Below are 24,614 nucleotides of genomic sequence, written 5' to 3'. Positions count from 1 at the left end.
TTTAAATTTTATTAATCAAAGAAATACGACTTTATGCAAAATAAATTTCACATGTAAAACACATCCCATATATGAAAGAAGTACACCTTTCCACATGGCAAGTTTTGATTTTATTTTAGTAGCAATAGGTAATAAAAACTATTTTTTGGGTTTAGAAAATAGGCATCCCAAGATAAAAAAAAAAAGGATTAGGTCCATAATATTGGATAGATTTTGAAGTGAGCATTTACAAAGAATCATAATATCATCAACATATAAAGTATGAGTTGGAAAACGGACCTGATTAGCACCCTCAAACCTAGAAATTTACCAAAGTTAGTCATGGTAGACAAGGCCCTACTAAGTACCTCCTCTATAATACAAAAAAGAAAAAGGGATAAAGGGTGACCCTATACCTAACACCTCTACTACAAAGGAAAAATGAGGAATGAGGAATGATCCAACCATATTAAAAAACCCGAAGGACAAAATTATAGACATCCAATAAAATGGTGTCCCAAATTAAAATTTTGAAAAAAAAAATCTTGGAAAACCATCTAGGCTAGGGGAGCTATTGGGAGAGAGATTAAAAACAACACTTTTAACCTCCACAATAGATGGGAGAGTATAGTAAGTCTAAAGTTATCAAATTGAGTAATGGATATAGGAATGACCTTTAAAAATTTTGAACAATCAACAACATGGACATTATTAGAAAAAAGATTGATTTAAAATTATCCAAAACATGAGTATGAATATCAGTTGGATTAGATAGTATTAAATCTCCTTTCCTTAAGAAGGAAATATGATTAATAACAACTCTCAACTTAACCTTCCTATGAAAGAATATTGTATTCCTGTCACCATCAGTCAACCATTTAACTTTAGGTTTCTGTTTCCAGAAGGATTCTTCACCAAAAAAGGCAAATTCTAGACCTACCATGGCTTGTTGTTCTTGTTTTGTCAAGGTGTCAAAATAACCAAAAGTGGAAATCAATGTTTGGATATTATCTAAGGTGGAGGTTGCAGCTTTAACAGCCTCATGTATATTTCCAAAGCTATTCCTATTCCATTACTTAATGTGATATTTAACATTTTTGAGCTTTGGATTTAAAATTTGCATAAGACTACGATGAGCATCTAAATTCCAAGTATTAACAACAACATCTTTACACCCAGGATGTTGTAACCACATAGACAAAAATTTAAAAGAGTGTGCATGGGTATCACCTGGTGATTAGATCTAAGCCTAGGCAATACATGACCAAAGACATGCTGCCATTGGGAGATGAATAGGTGATTACACATGAATCTATTTTATCACTTGTCAATCCTATCCGAGCCAATTCTATTGTTATTCCAAGTAAAAAGAGGACGGGTACAAGAGTGATTTGACAATTAACAATAATCATCTTATGCAGCAAAGTCATGCATAGATGACTGATAAGGCTGACCTTGTTAGATTTATGAGATTTTCCTTTATTTAAATTTTGAATTTTGAATAAATTTTAGATAAGATATTTGTTATTGTTACAGTTTTATTTATTATATTTTATTTTCAGTTATTCAATATAATCTCATCAAGTAGAGTTGTTAGTAGATGAGATTTGTTAGGAATTTTAAATTGATTGTAAGCCTATACATAGGCATCCTCTTCTATGAATTTTAATGTTAATTTAATGATAGTTTTTCATCTTCAATTTTAATTTTAATTTATCTGCAAGATCCAATTTTTCTATATTTTCACAAAATATTTCCAACAAGTGGTATCAGAGCTTGCTTCTTACGGGCTGTGAGGAAAAAATTTATTGAGCGCTAAACACATTGAGGTTGAGTGCAAACACTAAATTGAGTGATTTATTGTTCAAACAATTTTTGGTGCAAGGATGTCTACTTCCACCAATTCACCAGCAATTCCAATGTTTAATGGTGAAAATTATCATATTTGGGCCGTCAAGATGAAATTTGTTTTAAGATCTCAAGGTTTATGGAATGTTGTAATTTCTGAAGCTGATCCACCACCATTGAGAGAAAATCCAACCATTGCACAAATCAAAGCTTATGAGGAGGAGAAGCTGAAGAAAGATAAAGCCATCACTTGCCTACATGCAGGACTTGCAGATCATATTTTTACTAAAATCATGGACTTAGAAACACCTAAACAGGTGTGGGACAAGATTCAAGATGAATTTGAAGGCAGTAGCAGAGTTAAATCTGTTAGGCTTCTCATATTGAAGAGAGAATTTGAATTGATGAAGATGAAGGATAATGAATCTGTTAAAGATTATTCTGGCAGATTAATGGATGTTGTGAACCAAATGCGACTTCTTGGTGAAACATCATTTACAGATCAAAAGGTTGTCGAAAAAATCATGGTTTCGGTACCCGAAAGATTTGAAGCCAAGATTTCTACAATTGAAGAGTCTTGTGATTTGCAAACTCTCACAATTACTGAATTGACCAGCAAGCTTCACGCACAAGAGCAAAGAGTCTCCATTAGAAGTGATGAAGCTGTTGAAGGTGCCTTTCGAGCAAAGCACAATGGAAGGAATTTTGGAAAGTCAGGAACTTTCAATAAGAATAAAGGAAAAGATGAAGGTTCTTCAAAAAAAGGAAATTTTTTGCCTTGTTTTCATTGCCAAAGAACCAACCATTCTAAAGAAGATTGTTGGTTTAAAGATAAACCACTTTTTCACTGTAATTTTTGCAATAAAAATGGTCACAGTGACAAGTATTGCAGATTAAAGAAGAATCAGCCTGAACAACAACCAGAAAAACAGGCAAATGTGATTGAAGAAAAAAATGATGATGAAGATGAATATTTATTTATGGCATCTCAAGAATTCAATTCACATGAAGTGAATACTTGGCTCATTGACAGTGGTTGCACTAGTCACATGATTAAATATTTATCATTTTTTACCTCCATTGACAAATCAATTAAGCCAAAAGTCAAGATGGGAAATGGTGAAATTGTACAAGCCAATGGAAAAGGTACAATTTCTATTGCAACCAAGAAAGGTATGATAATTGTTAAAGATGTTCTCTACATACCAAAATTGGATCAAAATGTTCTTAGTGTTGCACAAATGCTAAGGAATGGTTATGGAGTCTCTTTTAAAGAGAATTATTGTTTTATTATGGATGAACATGGTTTAGAAATTGCAAAAATTGAGATGACCAAAAACAGTTTTTATTTGAAATTTGATTTGGTTGAAGATCATGATTTTATTGCTAAAATTGATGAGAGTAATGTTTGGCATGGAAGATTTGGTCACACTTTTATGCATGATGTATTTGATATGACAAATTCCAACAAATGGTATTCAAAGACAAGAGGAGGAGTTAGATTGAATGACTATGAAGACAATGATATGGGTCAAGAAATTGATGTGCAACAACTTGATGACATGGCATTTCAAAACTCAATTTTTGGAGTTCATGAAACTAAAATTTGTGATATTCATGGCAAATCTCAAGGAGGAGTGTTAGATTTATGAGATTTTCCTTTATTTAAATTTTGAATTTTGAATAAATTTTAGATAAGATATTTGTTATTGTTACAGTTTTATTTATTATATTTTATTTTCAGTTATTCAATATAATCTCATCAAGTAGAGTTGTTAGTAGATGAGATTTGTTAGGAATTTTAAATTGATTGTAAGCCTATACATAGGCATCCTCTTCTATGAATTTTAATGTTAATTTAATGATAGTTTTTCATCTACAATTTTAATTTTAATTTATCTGCAAGATCTAATTTTTCTATATTTTCACAAAATATTTCCAACAAGAGGCCTTATATTCACTAGAACTAATGATCTCATTAAAATCTCCTACACATATCCATTCACTCGGATAGGTAGCCTAAACAGAAGCCAAATCAGACCATAGAATTCTTTGTTTTTTTTATAAACAGAGCATAATAAACAATAAAATTAGTAGTGTGCATGCCGAGAGAAACTGATAAGGTAATAAATTGATCGGTAACTGAAATGATTAAAGGGTTGGCAGATTTAGAACAAAAGCACCATATGAAACTCTTAGGTCGACTATGGTTCTCCGTAAAAAATTGAGATTAAGATTTTGCCTTAAAGAAGAAGTATCAGCAAGCGTTGCCATAGGTGCAACAAAAAGAAATCTAGTTTGAGCTTAAAGCATAAAGATTTAAGAACAATTTGTGATTCTTTGGAGGCAATGCTCCTAATATTTCATAACAATGTTTTCATGTAGATTAGTTGGATGAGACTCTTTTGGGCTATTCCTAGTAGTTCTAGGTCAGACCCTAATTGAGGCCTTTTTCCTTTTGTTGCTTTTAGAAATAATAGGCTGAAACGGAAGGTCAGCTATAGGATCAGCAGCCTACTCAAAAACAGCCAGATCTTGTTGGACATACTCATCAAATATGTCTTCAAGTGGTGGCATTCCATCTAATGAACACAAGGAGAACCTTGTGTTTTATCCAGAACCAAACTAATTGGTTGCAAATCGGCTGTAGATCCTTAGCTAGATTAGCACCTGCTGCATTTAGATGTTGAACCTAGACTAAAGCATCATCTTCTGGCTGTAGTAGATCCTGATTTACATTTGCAGAAATAGCTATTGCAGCCACTGCATATTTATTAGGATGGGTAGAATCAATATATTTAAATTCAACGGTCCTTGAAATTTGATGTAAAATATGAGTTATCGAATAGAATAAGTCTAAATAAATTTATTCTTGAAATAAATGTATTCTTCTTATAACTTTTTTGTTTTAATTTATAATTTATGAAATTGATAAAGTATTATATAGTTAATCCTTGTCAAGGACTTGCAATGTATTTATTAATCAAATTAGTTTATAATAAAATTATAATTTTTTTTACTATATTAAACATGACAAATATTTTTTATATAATTAACATTTATAATAAATTAATATTTTGAATATATAATTTTATAAAATTTAATATTATTAATTTTAAGAAGGGTTGTCAAATTTCACGTGAAAAACAAGATAAATACTATCATCGTTTATAATGAGGAGATACATATCGGCAAAATGATCAAAACCATCCACATTAGCTAGGGTGGATCAATGACATAGATACCAAAAATGAAGGGAGCTTTGTTGAAGACACCAAAAAGTAGTTTAATTCAAATCCTAAAAAGGAGGCTCCGACCAACAAGGGTCATTAGGAAAATGAAATATAGACTTTGGGGACTATCGTAAAGTTGGGAGATAGAGGACATAAGGAGTTCTTTGATCAATAATTTACAAAGGCTCTAGATCAAACTTTTGGAAAGACCATAGAGGTGTCAAGATGTGATCAATCAAATTCGACTATGAATTAGTTAAATTTGGGTGAATTGAGTACTAGCCCTACAAACGCCTTGGAAGAAATTGAGTAGGGACCGAAACTCAAGAAATTGAGAATTCGTAGTTGGAGGATTGGCTGAATAGGGATGACCTTTGGTTTTGGTTTTGGTTTTGAAGATAGATGCTTTCGACTTGATATAAACTTGATTACATATTTTTATTTATAACATAGCATTAAATCTTGTTCAATTTTTCATGTTGTCTGTTTTTTAGGAAATCATAATATTAGTACGAAGTATCTACTATCAGAAGTGATGATTAATCTCGGTCAGAGATTATGACCATTCATAAAGTATTCTTTTTTTAATATAGTCTATTCCAAACCCAAAGTCAAGATTCGTACCCTAAACAATTTAATCAAGAGATATAAGTTGTTAACACTTGTGTCAACCAATTTTAATATTTTTCATGTTATTTTCTCATTCAATTAACTACCTTAATCGATTTTCATAAGCAACGCACAAACTCATGATCAAAATTATCAAAAATAAAAAGAAACTAATTTTTTTTATTTGAAATATTTGAAGGACTAAAAAATAAGGACTTAAGATCATAGAAGACATAGTGATTATTATTTTTTTCAAATCATGATAAGGAATCATCTTTCTACAAGACAAATTATTTGAAAAACCTTGAATCCTACCAAGCATATATCAAATTTGGCCATGGATTATTATCGCGATTTCTTTAGTAAATCAGCATAAATAAGAACTCCAACACCCTATAAAAGTTAAATTGAACAAGGAACTAAAAGAATTTCTTATGTTAAATCAATATATCGATCAATTTATTAAACAAATAGATCCAACAAAGAGGAAGAATATATCAATATAACCCGCTTATAACATATTTATTACAATGATAATTATTTGGAGATGATGAAAACACTTATCCAATCAAAATGATTGACAATCCCAAATTAGTTGTTGTTGTCATACCAAGACTGTTTTAGCAGATAATCAATTGTGTTCTTGTCGACTTGGAAAGCTTTGGTTAAAACCTCTGTAGAAATAGGTGGGTTAGCTTTAAATAAAGCATTTGCAATAGTGATAGTTCCTGGATTTTGACTGCTGAGACCAACAATGGCAACTGCATTTCCATACCCCACATTCAATTGGAAATGAATGAGACCAATTGGGAATACAAAGACATCACCCTTGTTTAGCACTTTAGTAAAGAGACGATTTCCATCTTGATTGGATGACACAAATCCAACATAGAGAGTTCCCTCAAGGACTATAAGGATTTCTGTGCCACGAGGGTGAGTGTGAGGAGGGTTTAAACCCTTTGGTGCAAAATCTATGCGAGCCAAAGATATGCCAAGTGTGTTTAGCCCTGGAAGTTGATCAACAAACACAGGAGTCACTTGTGAACCCAATGGATTGTCAGTTTTTCCAGGTTCGACGTGTTTGAAGAAATCTTCAGCTTTCACAAACTTGGGATCTTTGCAGAACTTTCCATTCACAAATACTACAAATTAACAAGAAAAAGTTTTAATTAAAAAAGCAATTATAATATGTATCATGAAATTAACAATCTGAGAATGAGTTGTGAGGAATGTTAATTCGTACATACCACCATCAGTTTCTTTTACTGCCACGCAAAAATCTTGCAGAGGACTTGGGTCATAGGCTGAGACAACGGATGTCAAAGCCAAGATGGCAACAATTAGGTAAGCAACTTTCATATTTTCCTCTTAGTCTTGAATGATTGATTGTGCTGTATATATGTAATCGCTTGTGAGAATTGAATTTTGATTCTTGTGAAGCTTGCTATTTATAATGACGAAGCATTGAATTGGTTTGCAGTTCATCTTTTCCCTGATGAATTCTTTATTTGATGAGATGAACCATTCCTTAACAACTAATGCGTACTTGATCAAAGAGTAGACTAATTAAGCAGATGTTCCGCAAGAAAAAGAAATGGCAAGTGTTTTGATATATTACCTTGACTTTGTACCCATTCCTAACATTATTTTATAACGTAAAGTTCGTACACTGAATCAAAGTTCAAATTAAGAGTTTCTATCAATTTTTTCAAACTTCTGTTGACGATGATAGTTTATAATTAAAATGTTACTTCTTATCCTAACTCATCTTCTATTGGCTTCCTATTATACTGTTGTAAGTTTAAACTTGGTCATCAAAAGTAGTTGATAGAATATGAAAATTTTTGTGTTGCTTGGTTTCTTAAAAGTTTTCGAGATATGAACAACGGAATTAACGGTTAAAATATATCCATTGACTTTAGGCAGTCTGCTGCAAATATTGCTTCAGGCCATAATTTAAATAATTCCCCGGAGCGATAACAGAAAGGAAAATGTAAATAGCCGTGTAGTACCTCTGAAATTAATTAAGACATCACATTTTATGATTTAATCCGAGTCCTACATGGAATTAATTACATGTATATTACTTATTTTTTTTATGTTTAAATTAACAAAATATTAAAAAATTAAATGCAATTGGTGATTAAAAAAACAAATTATCAAGATAAAGTCATATAGTGATACAATCTATACAATTGTATAATAAGTAAATATAACAAATAAATAAATAAATAACTAAACATAAATAAAGGATGGGAGAGCAAAACGGATCATAATATATGATCAAGAAATAATAAAAAAAATTTAAGATGAAATAAACAAAATTACATTAATAACATTTTTTTTACATGACATTGAGATCTCTAATAAATTACATTTTTTTTTTATTATTTCATGCTTGTATATTATCACTCATTGTGACATCTTTGACATTTTTCTTCTTCTTATTATTCTTTATTTGTTATATTTTCGATTTAATGCTTTTAGTTGATCACTAAAAATTAAGATTTTTAGTACTCTTTGTAAGTGCAAATTAATACTTTAAAACTTTAGCTTAATTATAAGTTTATTCCTTTTAAAATAAGATTATTTGTATTTTAATTATTTTAATTTTAGTTATTTTTGTTTTAACCCTTCTAAATTTTAATTGCTTTCATTTTAGTCCTTTTTTTTTATCTCTATAATTTTCTCATTTTTCTACTCAAGTCCCTACAATTTTTTAAAACTTTTTTCCACTAAATTTAACAGTCAATCTAATGGCAAGAAAAAAATAAAACAAAAAAAAAAATTATAGGGACGAAAGTAATTTTTTTGAAAGGACTAAAATAAAAAAAAAAATATTTTACATAGGTTAAAAAGTTATTTAAGCCAAATATTATTCCTTAAGTGGGTAATTTGCAAATCTTTAACATCTCCTCTATCGATTCTCGTATCGTATGAGATGGAAGCATTTTAATATAGATCAGGGATCATTAAGTAAGATCTAACATCCTTAACTTGCGTGATTGCTCTATTGTCATCATAATAAAGGTCTATTAAGTCTACAATGTCAAAAATGACACCAAAATAATGAACCAAAATAATGAACTTGTTGGTTTGGACAAAATCTCCTATTGTAACTAATGCAACTATATACTCAGCTTTTGTAACAATCCGAACATACTAAAATAAGAGGGATTTAGAGATTTGTATAGGTGTGAGAGTGTACATGTAAAATTAAGAATGATTTAAATAAATTAATTAGTACTACCTATATTAAAAAAATGCATATATTTTTCAATAGTTCATCACTTAAGTACTTCACAATTAAGCGTGCTTGACTTGGAATAATTTAGAGATGACAAAAATAACACGTTGAAAAGTCTTATGTTAATTTGTGAGGACAATTGTTGTTCCTAAAGGAAGTTAGACACTCAAAAAAAGCTACCCACAGAGTATTCTAATTGATGAAGGATTTTAACCAATAAGAAGTTAAGTAAAGTGTCATTGTGTGAAGTACCATGAAGTGCAATCGTTGAAACATCAAATCTTAAAAGGTGTTGCAACTTTATTAATAGAATTTTTGCAATTGTCTCTTGCTTAAACTATTTTGAGCTCATAGTTCCACCATACAAACGCAATTTATACCAAGAATATAACATTAGTGTAATCCTTTATGTAACGTAGTGGGTTTAAAAAAAATGTAGCTGATTTAGTAGCCCAGAACGGGTCGTTCCCAATCTGGAACGGGCCTTTCCAAGCTATTAAATTGAACTGAAAATCGTAGTTGAGAACGGGCCATTTTGGTTGGAGAACGGGCCGTTCTGGATGGAGAACGGGCCGTTCTGGAGGGAAGAACGGGCCGTTCTAGTTTCGGTACAGGCCGTTTTGGCCACTCCAAAATGTCTATAAATAGGGGTTGGGGGCAGTTGAGGAGAATGAGTTTTTAGAGAGAAGTTTTAGAGAGAACGACTCTGGGTCTGTGAGCTCCTTTCTCTCCCAAATTTCTCTGTATGATTCCTTTTCTCCTCTAGATCACTAACGCCTTTTGGCTTTTCTTGAAATTCAGACTAGGAAGCTTGTTTTGGGAGGATTGAAGTTCCGGGACCTAGTCATATCTATTGCGTAGCTTTCCTGGATTTTCTTTTAATGACAAGAAATACATATCTTACATAAACATTAGTAGATAGGGGAAATAATTGGAGACACTATGAAAAATAATGGGTTTAATGAGGGTTATATTTGGCCTTACCGGAGGTTTTAACCTCCATTAAGTGCATTACCTGTAGTTGGACTTTCCCTTAGTAAATTGTCTATGGTTAATGTATTACCTGAGGTTTTGAACAACCCTCAAAAATTGCTAAATTTACCCGTGATTTGGTATATGGAAATGTTTTGAGGGATTGGGTCTCAATTGGAACCATCACTAATAAATATATATCTTTTGACTTTGCACTTTGCACAGCGCCTGCTGCAATTGCTTCGGGTCTTAATTTAAATATATAACATTATAGTTTTTTTTATATTGGATTACTTTGGTTTTGTTTCCTTAAATATCTTTCTCGTTTTAGTTCATATATATTTTTTATTCAATTTTATATAATCTTTGTTTTTATTTATGATGATACAATTAACAGCAATTAAAAAGACAAGTCTGATGTTTTCAAAATAATATTGATTTAAAATAAAAATCATCCAGTATCATAGATATATATTAGAAGTTTATAATTTTATAGTGGTAAAAAAAATAGTAACATCATAGTTTGTCATTTTATATGACATTACATCTTATAAATTTGGGCGCTGATATTGATTTAGAAAGGAGGGATATGATGATATCCAAAGGATGGATTCTCAATTCCACTATTATTTTGCAATTGCAAAGTATAGGAACATAACTGTATGTAGATTCTATGCATTTATATATAGAATTATTTTGGTTTACTTGCTTTTTAATGTCTTTCTTGTTTTAGATCATATTTTTTTTATTTCATCTTATATAATATTAATTCTTATTATGATGACATAATTTTAATTAAAATTAGTTTAAATTGACAAGTATAGTTTTTTCCATGCCCAATAGTATTGATTTAAAGAAAAATTTAAAATTATTTTTATTCTCTATAATTTTATTAACTTTATCTTTTTATCTTTATAATTTAAAATAGATTTTTAATTTTTATATCTTTTTCAATCTTTTTAGTCCTTATACTTTGAAATAATTTTTTTAGTTTCTATATTTACAGTTTTTTTTTAAATTCTTTTAGTTTTTTTTGTTAATTTTTTTTTTATAATATAGTATATTTTGTGTTGATGTTTTAGAAGTTTTTAATTTTGTGAGAGTATAACAAATATATTTTAACAATATGTATCATAGGTGACAGTACCAAAGAGACACAAAGTGTCTAAAATAATGTTTTAAGAAAAATTAATGATAAATATTTAAAAAAATAATAAAATTACAAACCATAAAAATTAAAAAGACTTATCTTAAATTACAAGGATTAAATATAATTAAAAAAGGTCAGTTTAAAAATTAAAAATGTCTATTTAAAATTATAAAAGAAAAGATAAAATAAGTAAAATATAATGACTAAAAAAGTACGTGAACTTAAATAAAATCTTTCGATATGAGATATTTATACTAAAAATTTATAATATTATAATGATTGAAATGGTAACATCATAAGCTAAAATGAAACGAAAGAAGAAAAAAATAGGGGTCAGTAAAAATAATTCAGCGAATCAAAACTAAAAAACAACTTTATATTTCAAACATTAAAAAGAGATTATTAAATCTTTAAAACTCTTACATTAGTAAATATATGATAGTACAATAGTTAGATGTTTTTTTAAAATTATATATATATATATATATATATATGTGTGATTTTTTAATTTTAATTTATAATTTATGTTTTTGTTAAAATAAATCGATCAACTATTATATATGTAATTTTTATTGAGATACGTTTGGCTTAGTAATTAAGTGTTTGATTAGACTAATAAGAGTTAGAATTTGATCTATATTATTATCGTTGATATTTTATTTATAAAAAATAAAAATAAATAAATAAATAAAAAGATATGCTTTTACTTTGAATTTGACCAAGTTTTATTGAGGACTTGTGTCATATTTGTTAATCAAATAATTTTAGAAAAAATAGTATTTTATTTGTACAATATTGTACATAATAATTTTTTATACAATTAAATTATTTAATAAATAAACATTTTAACTATATAAATTTTATAATATTCAATATTCATAATTTTTCTTACAAACTCTTACCAGACCTAAGTTTAGACTTGAACTCTAAGGAATCATTAAACTTTAACCTGGGCCATTGTGGACTTTTTTATTGGTTTGTAGGAAGATTTTTTTTCCTTGGTTTGTAGGAAGATCATTTTTTTCCCTTCTTCTCTAGCTAATATATACAAGCAAAAGTAAAATCTAGCCTAATGTTAGGGATTTGACTAACATGACTCCAACTTTCTTGTTGAATTATGTACTATAATCCAGAAATTGAACTAGGCATGAATTTCTCCATGTTTCATTGGGATTATATTTTCTTACTTGATTGTGTAATTCCTTGTTTAGCATAAGGATCGACCCAGGGTGATTTGCAAAAGGACCGATCGAGGACCTAATCATATCTATTGTGTAGCTTTCCTGGATTTTTTTTTATGACAAGAAATACATATCTTACATAAGCATTAGAAGATAGGGGAAATAATTAGAGACACTATGAAAAATAATGGGTTTAATGAGGGTTATATTTGGCCTTACCAGAGGTTTTAACCTCCATTAAGTGCATTACCTGTAGTTGGACTTTCCCTTAGTAAATTGTCTGTGGTTAATGTATTACCTGAGGTTTTGAACAACCCTCCAAAATTGCTAAATTTACCCGTGATTTAGTAGCTCCTAATAAATATCGACAATTCACTCCAATTGGGCTACATCCAGTCAACTAAAAAAATTTATGAGATTTTCACTAATTACACCCGATTACTATTCAACAAACTCAGCCACATGCTGATACAAACCACTACTACAATCACATGTTGTTAGTAGCAAACACTCAACCACTTACTAAGATTTCTTCACTCAGCCACCTGTTATGAGGCTACACAACACCTATTGTGATTTCTTTCTACTTTCTTACACCATTGCACATTTAGTTCTGGGTAGGGAGTGTTTACAATAACAAGTTTTTTGTGTTCTTGCAAAATGCTAAGATCACTAATAACTTTATTATGATGGAGATTCCACTAAGAAATGTTTCACACTTCTTTTACTATTACAAAATTGATATATAAATATGAAGTGGAAATATCTAAAAAATCAAAGGATAAAGCTAGCAAGGATTATAGTTTGATTGCTTGTGTAATTGATTTCTCTCTTTAATCTTGCTTATTTCAAAATCAAACATTATCTTCTCTTTGTAACCACAGAAAATAGATCTGTTATGGCTTGCTTGATTTTTAAGTAGATGATGACATCCCTGTACTTTGTTTTTTTAGTCTTTGTCAACTTTTTTTATAAATAAGGTGCCTTCTAAGTTGGTCATTACTTCAAGCCTTTTAAATCAGGTCTTCAATACAAATCTTTTAAGAAGCTTGGTTTTAATTAAAGTCTTTTGATAATCAACTCAAAATGATAATCTTTTGAACAAAGTTTTCAAGACATTTCTCCTTAGAAGAAATGTTTAACTTCAATCTTTCAGATCAAAGACTTATAGGATACTTAACTTTTGTGCTTGGGACAAACAAGTATTTAGTGCTAATAGGCAATCCAACATAATTGAATTCTTATTTAAGGATGTCTTTGTAAGTTTTTTCTATTGTTCAAGAAATCATGAGCTCATATAGCATTCTAATCAAATTTGAATATTGTTGAAACACTTGAACAAACTTATTAACATACGAGTGAGAACTCTTCTTTTCTAAATTTTGAAACTAAGAATTAGTCATTATTAAAACTTTAATTTAGGCAGGATTCAATAATATCTCCCTTTTTGATAATGACAAAACTTAGATGTAAATTTTAAGAAGAGCATATACCTTTTAGTAATCTCAAAAGCTTTTCAAATTTATATTATTAAGTAATTATAGAGATTTTGAATTATTGGCCTATCGCAACTCAAAAATTTTCGATCTTGCGACCTATGATTTAGATATCCTTTTAAAAATCTCATTAATTAAGGAATGTTTGGGTACCAGACTAACCTTAATTAATGATTTTGAAAATAGGTTCATAGAGTCGCCACCAATGTTTTACTCAAAATATTGGGAAAAGAAAAGGTTTTTAAAGATCCAATAATGGCCTTGATAACCAGAATTGGGTTCGGGGGTCGATTGCGTGTAGGAAAGGTATTAAGTACCCCTACAACGCCCTTAATCGGTACCATTATGATGAAGTTAGCATAGTAAGAATTAATAATTTAAATATTTAATCCCCTTTATGAATCGTTATTTACATGCTTGAAATTTAAATTACACAGTTAATCCTAAAACGTCTACATGATTTCTTTTATTATAACAATATTTGAAATAAGGAAATAGAGAAAAGAAGAGAGAATCAACTTAAATACCTCTTAAACGAGCTTTATTGAATCTTCAAATATGGAGATCCTTAGGTGCTTTGTGGCAACCTTTCACACTACAAAATTTCCCGGCCTAGAGAATAGTGACCGAGTTGTCTATTTATAGACGTCAAAACTGACCAAAATGACCCGTTCTGGATTCGGAACGGCCCGTTCTGGGCCAGTTCATTATGGTTAAATATGAATCTGGAACAGCCCATTCCAAAATTAGAACGGCCCGTTCTGGGTTCGAATTTTACTCATAACAACCTGTTCTAGAACGACCCATTCCAAACTATGAATTTAGGCCTTTTTAGGAGCTTGGAACAGCCCGTTCCATATTAGGAACAGGTCGTTCCAAGTTGGGAACGACCCATTCCGGTTTTGGAACAGCCCGTTCTGGGCTGCTAAAACTAGCTTGTTTGGGCTTTAGGCCTTTTGATGTCGTGTCCTGTTGTTTCTATACTTGGGAGCTCCTTTTCTTTGATAATGGATGTCCATTTCATTGCTTTTATTGGTCTGGATGAAATTGGGTTTCTACAGTTGCCCCTATTTACTTGTCCTTTGGAATAACTATGTGTTGCTTTTCTAAAGCCAAGTAAAGACGTAAACATTTCGTTCGAGTCTTCTTCTCGTCTCTTTGGTGCTGGCGCTTCTGTGTTGTTTTCCTTGGATAGGTGTATTTGCTTGTATCCTCTCCCTTTAGAGCAGTTGAGTGTTGGTTATGTACTCTATTGGGTAACAAGACTAACAAAATGTACACCTGATCTTCGGTCTTCAAGTAGATGCTCCATTGTTTCTCTTGTGATAGTGCGTTCTTTTATTTGTAGCTTTTTGAAGAGGGAGTATTTTCGTAGCTCAGCTGCCCTCACAGCTTTGTTGTATACCGGATTGGGAGGTGACTACCGTCTCTCCAGACCTTTCTCTCACGATTCTATCGTATACCGGATTGGGAACTGAGTACCGTCTCTCCAGACCTTTCCCTCACGACTCTGTCCTATATGCTAGATTGGGAGGTGAGTACCGTCTCTCCAGACCTTTCCCTCATAGCTTTGTCGTATACCGGATTGGGATGTGAGTACCGTCTCTCTAGACCTTTCCCTCACGGCTTTGTCATATACCGAATTGGGAGGTGAGTACCGTCTATCCAGACCTTTCCCTCACGACTCTATCGTATACTAGATTGGGAGGTGAGTAACGTCTCTCCAGACCTTTCCCTCACGGCTTTGTCGTATACCGGATTGGGAGGTGAGTACCGTCTCTCCAGACCTTTCCTTCATGGCTCTGTCATATACCAGATTGGGAGATGAGTACCGTCTCTCTAGACCTTTCCCTCACGACTTTGTCATATACCGGATTAGGATGCAAGTACTATCTCTCCAGACCTTTTCCTCACAGCTTTGTTGTATATCGGATTGGGAGGTGAGTATCGTCTCTCCAGACCTTTCCCTCACGGCTATGTTGTATACCAGATTGGGAGGTGAGTATCGTCTCTCCAGACCTTTCCCTCATGGCTCTGTCATATACTAGATTGAGAGGTGAGTACAGTCTCTCTAGACATTTCCTTCACAGCTTTGTCGTATACCGGATTGGAAGGTGAGTATAGTCTCTCCAGACCTTTCCCTCACGGCTTTGTCGTATACCAGATTGGGAGGTGAGTACAGTCTCTCCAGACCTTTCCCTCACAGCTTTATCATATACCAGATTGGGAGGTGAGTACCAGCTCTCCAGACCTTTCCCTCACGGCTTTGTCGTATACTGGATTGGGATGTGAGTACCGTCTCTCCAGACCTTTCCCTCATTGCTTTGTCGTATACTAGATTGGGATGTGAGTACCGTCCCTCCTGACCTTTCCCTCACGGCTTTGTCGTATACCAGATTGGGATGTGAGTACCGTCTCTCCAGACCTTTGTTGTATTTGAGGAAACTGTTAGTGCCCTCGTTGATTTGCTTGATTTGTGGTAGATGTTGCCTCAAGGATGTTGGGCAGGAGGTGCTTGATGTGCCCCTGTGTTGATGAGTAGAGAAGTAGATGGCTAACATGAATTATGGTGTTGCCCCTACCATGTGAGTATTGTGATGACTGTCTTTTTTTGATGATCGAGTGTGAACTCAATCGGCCTTGTTGAAGTGTCTAAACTGATCTTTGTTATGAGGGGGTCCTGCCCCCCTTTTTTTGTGATGGATCCCCAGATTGGGGATTTTCTCTCATTCTCTATTATTTTTGTTAGCTAGGGCTATTGAGCTGCTTGCGAGTGTTTTAACCTCTATGACTCCCTCTGATCTATAGAGAGTATAACTCATGGATATATGGATGCAATGAAAATGCAATACAGGAATTATTATTTTTATTTATTCCCTTTTTTATGTAATGCCCTTCCATATGCCCCTACCTCATATGCATACGATGCAGTTTATGCTCATGTGTTTGTTCATAAACATGCAATTCAAATTTTTTTTTTGTCAGGAAATTAACATGTGCGCGTTAAGGTTAATGTTGACGATTCCTTTCTATCCATGTCGTTTGTGATTATTGCCGACATATGTTCTTTTGAATTCAAGGTTTTAGTGGCTCCTTAATTATCAGTGTGTAGTCAAACATCTCTAAACTCCGTTCGGGGACATCTCAACATTCCCTCTATGAGTATTCACTGTGCATTTTCCATGTATCTTTTTAGTACCATTTTAATGCCATAAGGGTCAAGAGAAAATAAGAAAGGGCATGTTTGTATTTTTTCAAAAGATTGTTAAAAGGGGTTTTTAGAAGAATGGTTGGCCAAGGTGGGCTTTAGTATTTATGGCTATTAAACAAAACATATTTTCTACAAGGAAGTTATCATTATGTTTTAATAGTTTTTGGAAAGTGGAGTGATGACCTAGGGTTGTGCTTTGCTTAGATGATCCCCTTGAGCCGTCTTTCCGTTTTCGACTTGGGTTGCTACTTTGACGCCTAACTTTTTCCTAGGTTACTTGAGGGGTGTTCTCTAGCGGACATTTTTTCTTTTGATCCTTACTTTTGCCTAGATTACCCCCTTTTTACTTGTGGGTTGCCCAACGGATCTTGCCCTAACTTTTACACAGCCCCCTTAGTGGGTTTCCTACCGAGCCTTCATTTTTTGCAGCACTTGTGAGGTATGGGATGTCTTTATTTTGTCAAACTGTAGTCATGTATGGATTCATGTGATTACTTCTCTCCTACCCTTTCCATGCTATTGTCCAAATAATATTTCTATTGCAAATAAGCTTTGTTTATTTGGGGTTAGTGGATGAGGCCTAGAGTGAATATTTAGAGAGAAGAGAAATGAAAGAGTGATATGGAATTAAAAATAGTACTTCCAATTTACACTTCCCCTTTATCAAAGCTCGAAGGCCCGAGCATGCCCCGAGTTCGTGATTTGTACACGGAGAGATAGACGAAGGTTGCCCCCTAGAGAGTCATGGTTGATGATTAGTCGGACTACTTTAGGAACACATTCCCACTTACTTGAACGTCGGTGTTTTGAATTTGGAGTGAAACCCTTATGAATCCTTGCTTTCTAAAGGGAATACTTGAGCCGCCTTTCGGTTTTCAACTCAGACAAACATTTTTTATTTTTATATCCCTAACTTTTGCATAAGATGTATCCTATCGAGATTTTGATTCTTTTTTCTTTGCCTTAATTTTTCCCTAGAATGCCCCATGTGGTTTTTCATCCTAGCGGGTCCTCATCATGCAATGCATTTATTCTTCAGTTGGGTTTTGTCTTGTAATTCCCTATAAGCAAGGATTCGTCCATTCTTGATCATTCCTCCTATCCCGACAATTGTCGTTTCTGCATGCGAAAGTTTCGGTGTTTAAATCGTTGATTTGGGCGTGGGATGCCCCCAAGTACTGATAAGTGTTCCCCGATTTGATGTGTCGGGTTCGCATTTAATTACAGTAATTTCCATTATCTGGTTAACACACACAGATTAGGTTTCCCTTTTTATTCTTATTTATTATTTACAAGAAAGGCGTGATATCTATATGAAACGTAAAATAGGATGCAAAGACACTTGAGAATTTCAACGAATATCATTCTCATTGATTCTTGTTTAGAGAACATCTTTGCATACTATTATGTGTGCCTCCCATTTGTCATGAATGTATGCTAATGTACTATCCTATGAGATGCATGATTGTTTTCTACCTAAATTTTATCATTTATTTTTTTTACTAAAGGTTATGATGCATGATTTTTGCTATATATTTTTTGTTTTTTTTCCTAAACAAACTATCCTATATGATGCTTTAGAGCTACGGTATACAGAAGAGTGTTAGTTTTTTTTTATTGATATCTGTTTGTTTGTCTATAATTACTTTTTATTTGAAATGAACAAAAAGAGAACACAACAAATATAACACGTATATGCTCAAACAAATGTACACCCGCGAACAGTCACGTTCAAATCCTTGGTCTGTGGTCCCTGTAAGAAAATTGCATTGTATAGAACAGTTCTAATCTCACTAGTCTTAAGGTCCCCAAGTTGCCCCCATTATAAGGACCCAGTATCAATCTCTGTCATCGTCACCTGGTAAACTCTAAGGTCTGTCGTAGTATTTCGGGCTAGAGTAACTGGTTATCACCTTGAGTGTGACTTTCGACAAGGCTCGCAGGCTCCAAGGCCAAACTTGGGCCAGTCGTACGTCAACCACTCTCTATGTTTAATACCCTCATGGCCCCGGGTGTAGGGGGACTGTTGTGTGCAAAGGTTTGTATACAATTTTTATTCAAACAGGTGCAGAATTTAAATAGGCAAATAGATATTAAAGCCAAACAAATAAAACAAAGATAGTAAAGGGGAAAAATATTTAAATTATTATTCTTATTTTATCAACTTCATCATTTATATGGGCTTGGCCCTCTTTAAACTTTCCCAATGGAGTCACCATCTGTCGCAACCCGAAAATTTCCAATATTGCGGCCTATGGTTTAGACATCCTTTTAAAAATCTCATTAATTAAGGAATGTCCGGATACCAGTTTAATCCTTGATTAGTGGTTTTGAAAATAGGTTCATGGAGTCGCCACCAATGTTTTACTCAAAACATTGGGAAAAGAAAAGGTTTTTAAAGATCGAATAATGGCCTTGATAACCAGAATTGGGTTCGAGGATCGATTATATGAATGGAAGGTATTAAGCACCCCTACAACGTCCTTAATCGGTACCCTTATGATGAAGTTAGCATAGTAAGAATTAATAATTTAAATATTTAATCCCCTTTATGAATCGTTATTTATATGCTTGAAATTTAAATTACACGGTTAATCCTAAAACATCTACATGATTGCTTTTATTATAACAATATTTGAAATAAGGGAATAGAGAAAAGAAGAGAGAATCGACGAAAATACCTCTTAAACGAGCTCTATTGAATCTTCAAATATAGAGATCTTTTGGTGCTTTGTGGCAACCTTTCACACTACAATATGCCTCACAAATCTCAAGAAATACAATAGGAGGGAGAGAGAATTTTCGAGCTCAAAGGAGTCTTATACAAAATTTCTCGGCCTAGAGAACAGTGCCCTAGTTGTTTATTTATAGACATCAGAGTTGACCAGAATGGCTCGTTCTGGATTTAGAACGGGCCGTTCTAGGCCAGTTCGTTATGGGTAAAATATGAATCTGGAACGGCCCGTTCTAGGTTCAAATTTTACTCATAACAACCTGTTTTGGAACGGCCTGTTCTAAACTAGGGTTTTAGACTTTTTTAGGAACTTGGAATGGCCCGTTCCAGATTAGGAACAACCCATTCCAAGTTGGGAATGGCTGGGTTACTAAAACTAGTTTGTTTGGGCTTTAGGCCTTCTAATGTCATGTCCTGTTGTTTCTATACTTGGGAGCTCGTTTTCTTTGATAATGGACGTCCATTTCATTGCTTTTGTTGGTCCGAATGAAATTGGGTGTCTAGATGCCCCTCAATGGATTCATTTATCATACATTGTACAAATTTACTACCCTTAATTTGAGAATCATATATCATATAACTCCCCCTGAACACATGCATTAACTTGTCAAACATGCACACATAGTAGATATCATCTAGGTTAGAGATGCATCAAACAATAAAGCACAGTAGATATTACTCATATCAACGGTTCATTTATTCGTCATAATTTTATAAGAGATGGATAAATAATTTCCCATTCAAACAATAAAAAAAAATGAATAAGATATATGACATTCAAATCGAGCTTTAGAGAATAGAATTCTCAAATTACAACCTACAATAGAGTAGGCATCAAAATAATGTTGATGCAACAAATTGTCATATTATAGTCATCCATCAAAATATAATTTGCAATTCCTAAACTAAACTAGATTTCTAACTAGTTGTTAGAATAAAAAAAAAGGTTTTCAAATAGTCTTGGATAGAGAGGAATTCTCTAAAGATTTTGAGGAGTGATAATCCATCTCTCTAAATGGTGGTGGAGAAGTATGAGGTCGTGGAGGAACCTTAGGAATGACCTTGGGAATCAATTGAGTGGCCAACCATTCTTCTAGCAAAAGGAACAAGTTAAGGAAATCATTGTTGTTGTGCTACAATTTGGCTTGATTGGAGAAGATTAGTTGGTGTTCTTTTTCACAAGATAAACTTGCTTCTCCACGTTAGATGACCTCTTTTAAGCAGACTTGGAAAGGCCAGGTGCCTCTTTTGAAAGCTTTGAATGAGGTTCATACTAAGAAAAATTAAGTTAAGGCTCCTTATAAGAAACATAAGCATTTGAGAAGAGTAAACCACTAATAGGAATGGCAACACATTCATTAAGATGAAGCTAAAATGGACTAAATTCATCTACGACAAGAGGATGAAGTGGAGGAAAATGTATAGATGCACTAGTGGAAAAAACACTTTTAAAATCGGTCGTTTTTTACTTTTAAAATCGGTTCTGTGACCGATTTTAAAAGAGCCGATTTTGAAAACTAGCACTTTTAAAATCGGTCATGCCATGACCGATTTTAAAAGTTGTTAATTTTTTTTAAATATTTGACTTATTTTAAGAGGATCTCTGAACAAAACCTACAAATTAATAAAATACCAGACAATTCATATATTTTTAATATACCAAATTACATACAAATAACAAGAGTTGGTAAATGTCAACCATATATGTAATCAAAGTAACTTACAAATTATGTACATCCTAAACTACAAAATGAGTAAAACTATAATCATAACTCGTAGCTAGCCAATGTTTCAATGAAAAATGTAGCCCATTGCTCCCTAATGGTGTTTATATCTTCTAGCGACAATGGTGATCGATCTATAAATATCTGTTAAGAAAATTTAGAACAATTAGAAGTAACTCTTAAAACATGATAAAATGCAAACTTAAAATAAAAAATTTTAAAATTCTAAAACGTACTTCAGTCCACCCAGATACTATTTGTGAATCAACAATAGTATGCATTGCCTTCATTACATAGTATCCGCACTCATAGTTTCCTTTTTGCTTATGAGACTACAAAAAGAATATAAAAACCAATTTTAGTAGTAATGGTAATTCAAAAGAAAATACCTTAGAAAAAATATCATTACTAAAATAACTTACTTTAAGAGAGACCCAAAGCATTTTCTTCAACTTTGAACCTTTAAGCATATGGTATCCTTCCATAGCCCTAATAATAAAAGGACATCATTATTATATTTTAAAATAAAATGTAATGATAAATAAAATAAATTAGTTTTTTTAAAACAACTTACTTATCTAATAAATGTTTAAAATCTACAGGAGGAGGTTTGTGCATCGAACCAATGCATACAGATATATTGTCCATAGGACAAATAATCAGAAGTTGCCAATGAGCACTGCATTGAGAAACTATCAGTAATAAACAATACATTTTTTAACAATTTATAATCAATTATATACAAATATACTTACTTAGAAAAGTAAGGAACTAAGTAAACTTTTTTATTTGATTCAGACATCCAATTTTGGATGTAAGCTTGAATTTCTTCTGTCTTGTTCCCAATTTTTTGGATTAACTCGGGTTCCAAAAATCCATAAATGTGATCATTTCCTTTATCCACACTCAATTTATGGATAAATCTACAAGGTTAGAAATAAAGTTAGAAAAAAGCAACAAAACATAATTAAAATTAATTCAAATACTTACAATAACCACAATTGCAAAATTGATATGTTCAGCATGCAGTGCCCGTTTGTAATCTCTGATATGTCGCTCTGGCTTATATACAAGGGGACATTACTACAAAAGCCAAACACTTCAGGAGCCCAAGGGACCTGTTTGGGTCAATTGTCATCTTCCATATCTGCAACCAATCTCCATAGCTTTTTCATCGGAGTTAGATTTCTAGAATGGTTAAGCATAGCCTTTGGTGGGGCAACAACATCCTATTAAATAAAGTACACAAATAATGTTATACTACATTATAATAAAATAACACCAAGTTAAAATTAAATAGTTAAATAACTTACCTCCGTAGATATCACTTTTACTAACTTATAAGGCCATTGAAGGAAGGTATTTAGGGCTTGTTCCATCGTCTGAACCTCTTGTGTGGGCACAGGAACTCTAGCCTTTGGGTTTCTAACATCCAACACTGAAACCCTTACCATATCATTTCCCATGGTCTGATGGTGCATAACAAACCCCAACATGTGAATCCTCCCTATGCCCACAAGATCGAGTGATCCATCAACGAATAACTCACACTTATTAGATGTACCATGGTCAGTGGCAGAAGTAGAGGGATTTGTAGTTGCACATGAACCTTTTGTACTCACATGTGCAACAACTGGTTCAATTGCTGGAGTTTTCTGATGAAATTGTTGGCTAAGTGATTGCATATACTCTTGAAGTTGCCTTTGCATGTCATCTTTCAATTGCCTATTCTCATCTTGTCGTTGCCTTTGCATCTCCTCTTTCAATTGGCTTAATTTATCCTCATAAGTTACTACAACCTGAGAGACCTTCAATTCTAGCAACTGGTCCACCGACCCAGATGAATGTGAAGATGACTGTGGTCCAAAGTAAGTTTGCAAGGTATGACCTTTACCTGCTGCCCGAACTCGAAAATTTGGGCCTTTAACTTATTCCAGAACGGCCCGTTTCACTTTTGAAACGGCTCGTTCTGGGCAACGAATTGGGCCTACGGCCCAATGAAAATTGGGCTGTTACAATACTTCCCTCCTTTATGAAATTTCGTCCTCGAAATTTTTGTAATGGTAGACTCCTCGCTTCTTACTTTCTAATTATTATGCGACCTTACTACCTTAATGAGATACAACTTTATCAAAAGATATCTAAGGGCAAAACAAGTAAACTTGGCAAGTCTATCCACTAAAACACAAATAGAATCAACTTCTTAAGCATCTCAGACAAACCTACAATGAAGGCCTATCCACCCATCATCTCACTTCCACAATGGGACGTCTGAGAGCTACAAAATTCCTAAAGACTTCTAGCATACTAAACACAAGTATACAATTTCTCTACTCCTTTCTTCACCTTAGGGCACTTCACTTCCGCTGCGCTATTAAGATACATCCTCCTAAGGTCCCGATACATCTCATTAGCTCCTAAATATATATATTAAGAGTACTGTTATGTCCTTCCTCTAAAATCATCTTCCTTAATTCAAGGTTACTATGCACCCAAGTTTGTTCTTGCACCTCAAAATAATGTCGATTTCTACTCATAAATGGTTATCTATACTTCTACCAATCTTCTCCACTTGGTTATCTAAGAAAGGATCTGACTCCTAGGCTTCTCTAATCTCATCCATTAATTCACTAGTCACTTTTAACACAATCAATTCAATGCTCCTAAGGATAATCTCACACACAAAGCATAAGTCTCTAAATTCTTCAATCAAATTCAACCCTTAAATCATCATAAATGATATACTAGAGGTCATCATAATCAAGGCATCTGCCACAATATTGGTTTTACTTCTGTGATCATCTTTAAAGATTAAGCACCTAAGCGTAATTTCACTAGGTATACATATCAGATCTCTAATTTCACCAGTCCATCTACACCCAAGTCAAACTCTTATTCATCACCTTATCCTATAGTCTCATATCTTGTCACCAAAATTAATCAATTAATTATACGTCTCCAATTTCCTTCAACAATTTACTCGTTACTCAAGTATTACCTAGTTTCATACTACTCAGAGTAATCTCATAAGTCAAACTTAAGTCTTTAATTTCAGCCAAAAAGATCCATCTCTCTAATCATAAAAAAAAAATAATGTAGAGGGTTCCTACTCAAAGCATCAACCATCACATTGACTTTATGCAAATAACAACTAAGATTGAAATCCTAGTCCACAAAAATTCCAACTATCTCTTTTGTCCCATATTCAAGTCCTTCGGGTCAAACAAAAT

General features: G+C 32.8%; 1 protein-coding gene across 1 annotated transcript; it reads right to left on the bottom strand.

The window, feature by feature from the left end:
- Positions 1 to 6,097: 6,097 nt before the first annotated feature.
- Positions 6,098 to 7,158, bottom strand: LOC145956761 (germin-like protein subfamily 1 member 7). Its single transcript, XM_083072405.1, has 2 exons — positions 6,917 to 7,158; positions 6,098 to 6,811 (listed from the first exon to the last, which is right to left on the bottom strand). The coding sequence occupies exons 1-2, from the start codon at positions 7,026 to 7,028 to the stop codon at positions 6,261 to 6,263; spliced, it is 663 nt and encodes a 220-aa protein (XP_082928531.1). The 5' UTR covers positions 7,029 to 7,158; the 3' UTR covers positions 6,098 to 6,260.
- Between the last annotated feature and the right edge of the window lie 17,456 nt (positions 7,159 to 24,614).

The sequence above is a fragment of the Cajanus cajan genome, chromosome 4, assembly GCF_000230855.2.
Source record: "Cajanus cajan strain Asha chromosome 4, NIPB_CcT2T_4, whole genome shotgun sequence".
Classification (NCBI taxonomy): Eukaryota; Viridiplantae; Streptophyta; class Magnoliopsida; order Fabales; family Fabaceae; genus Cajanus; species Cajanus cajan.
Note: the sequence above shows the minus strand (reverse complement) of the source record. Positions and strands in the feature narration are given on the sequence as shown.

Bases quoted from the DNA above. Each gene is read 5' to 3' on its own strand.
- LOC145956761 (XM_083072405.1), bottom strand. From the start codon at position 7,028: ATGAAAGTTGCTTACCTAATTGTTGCCATCTTGGCTTTGACATCCGTT. The intron at 6,812-6,916 runs GTATGTACGAAT...GTTAATTTGTAG, and splicing joins AGTAAAAGAAACTGATGGTG to TATTTGTGAATGGAAAGTTC.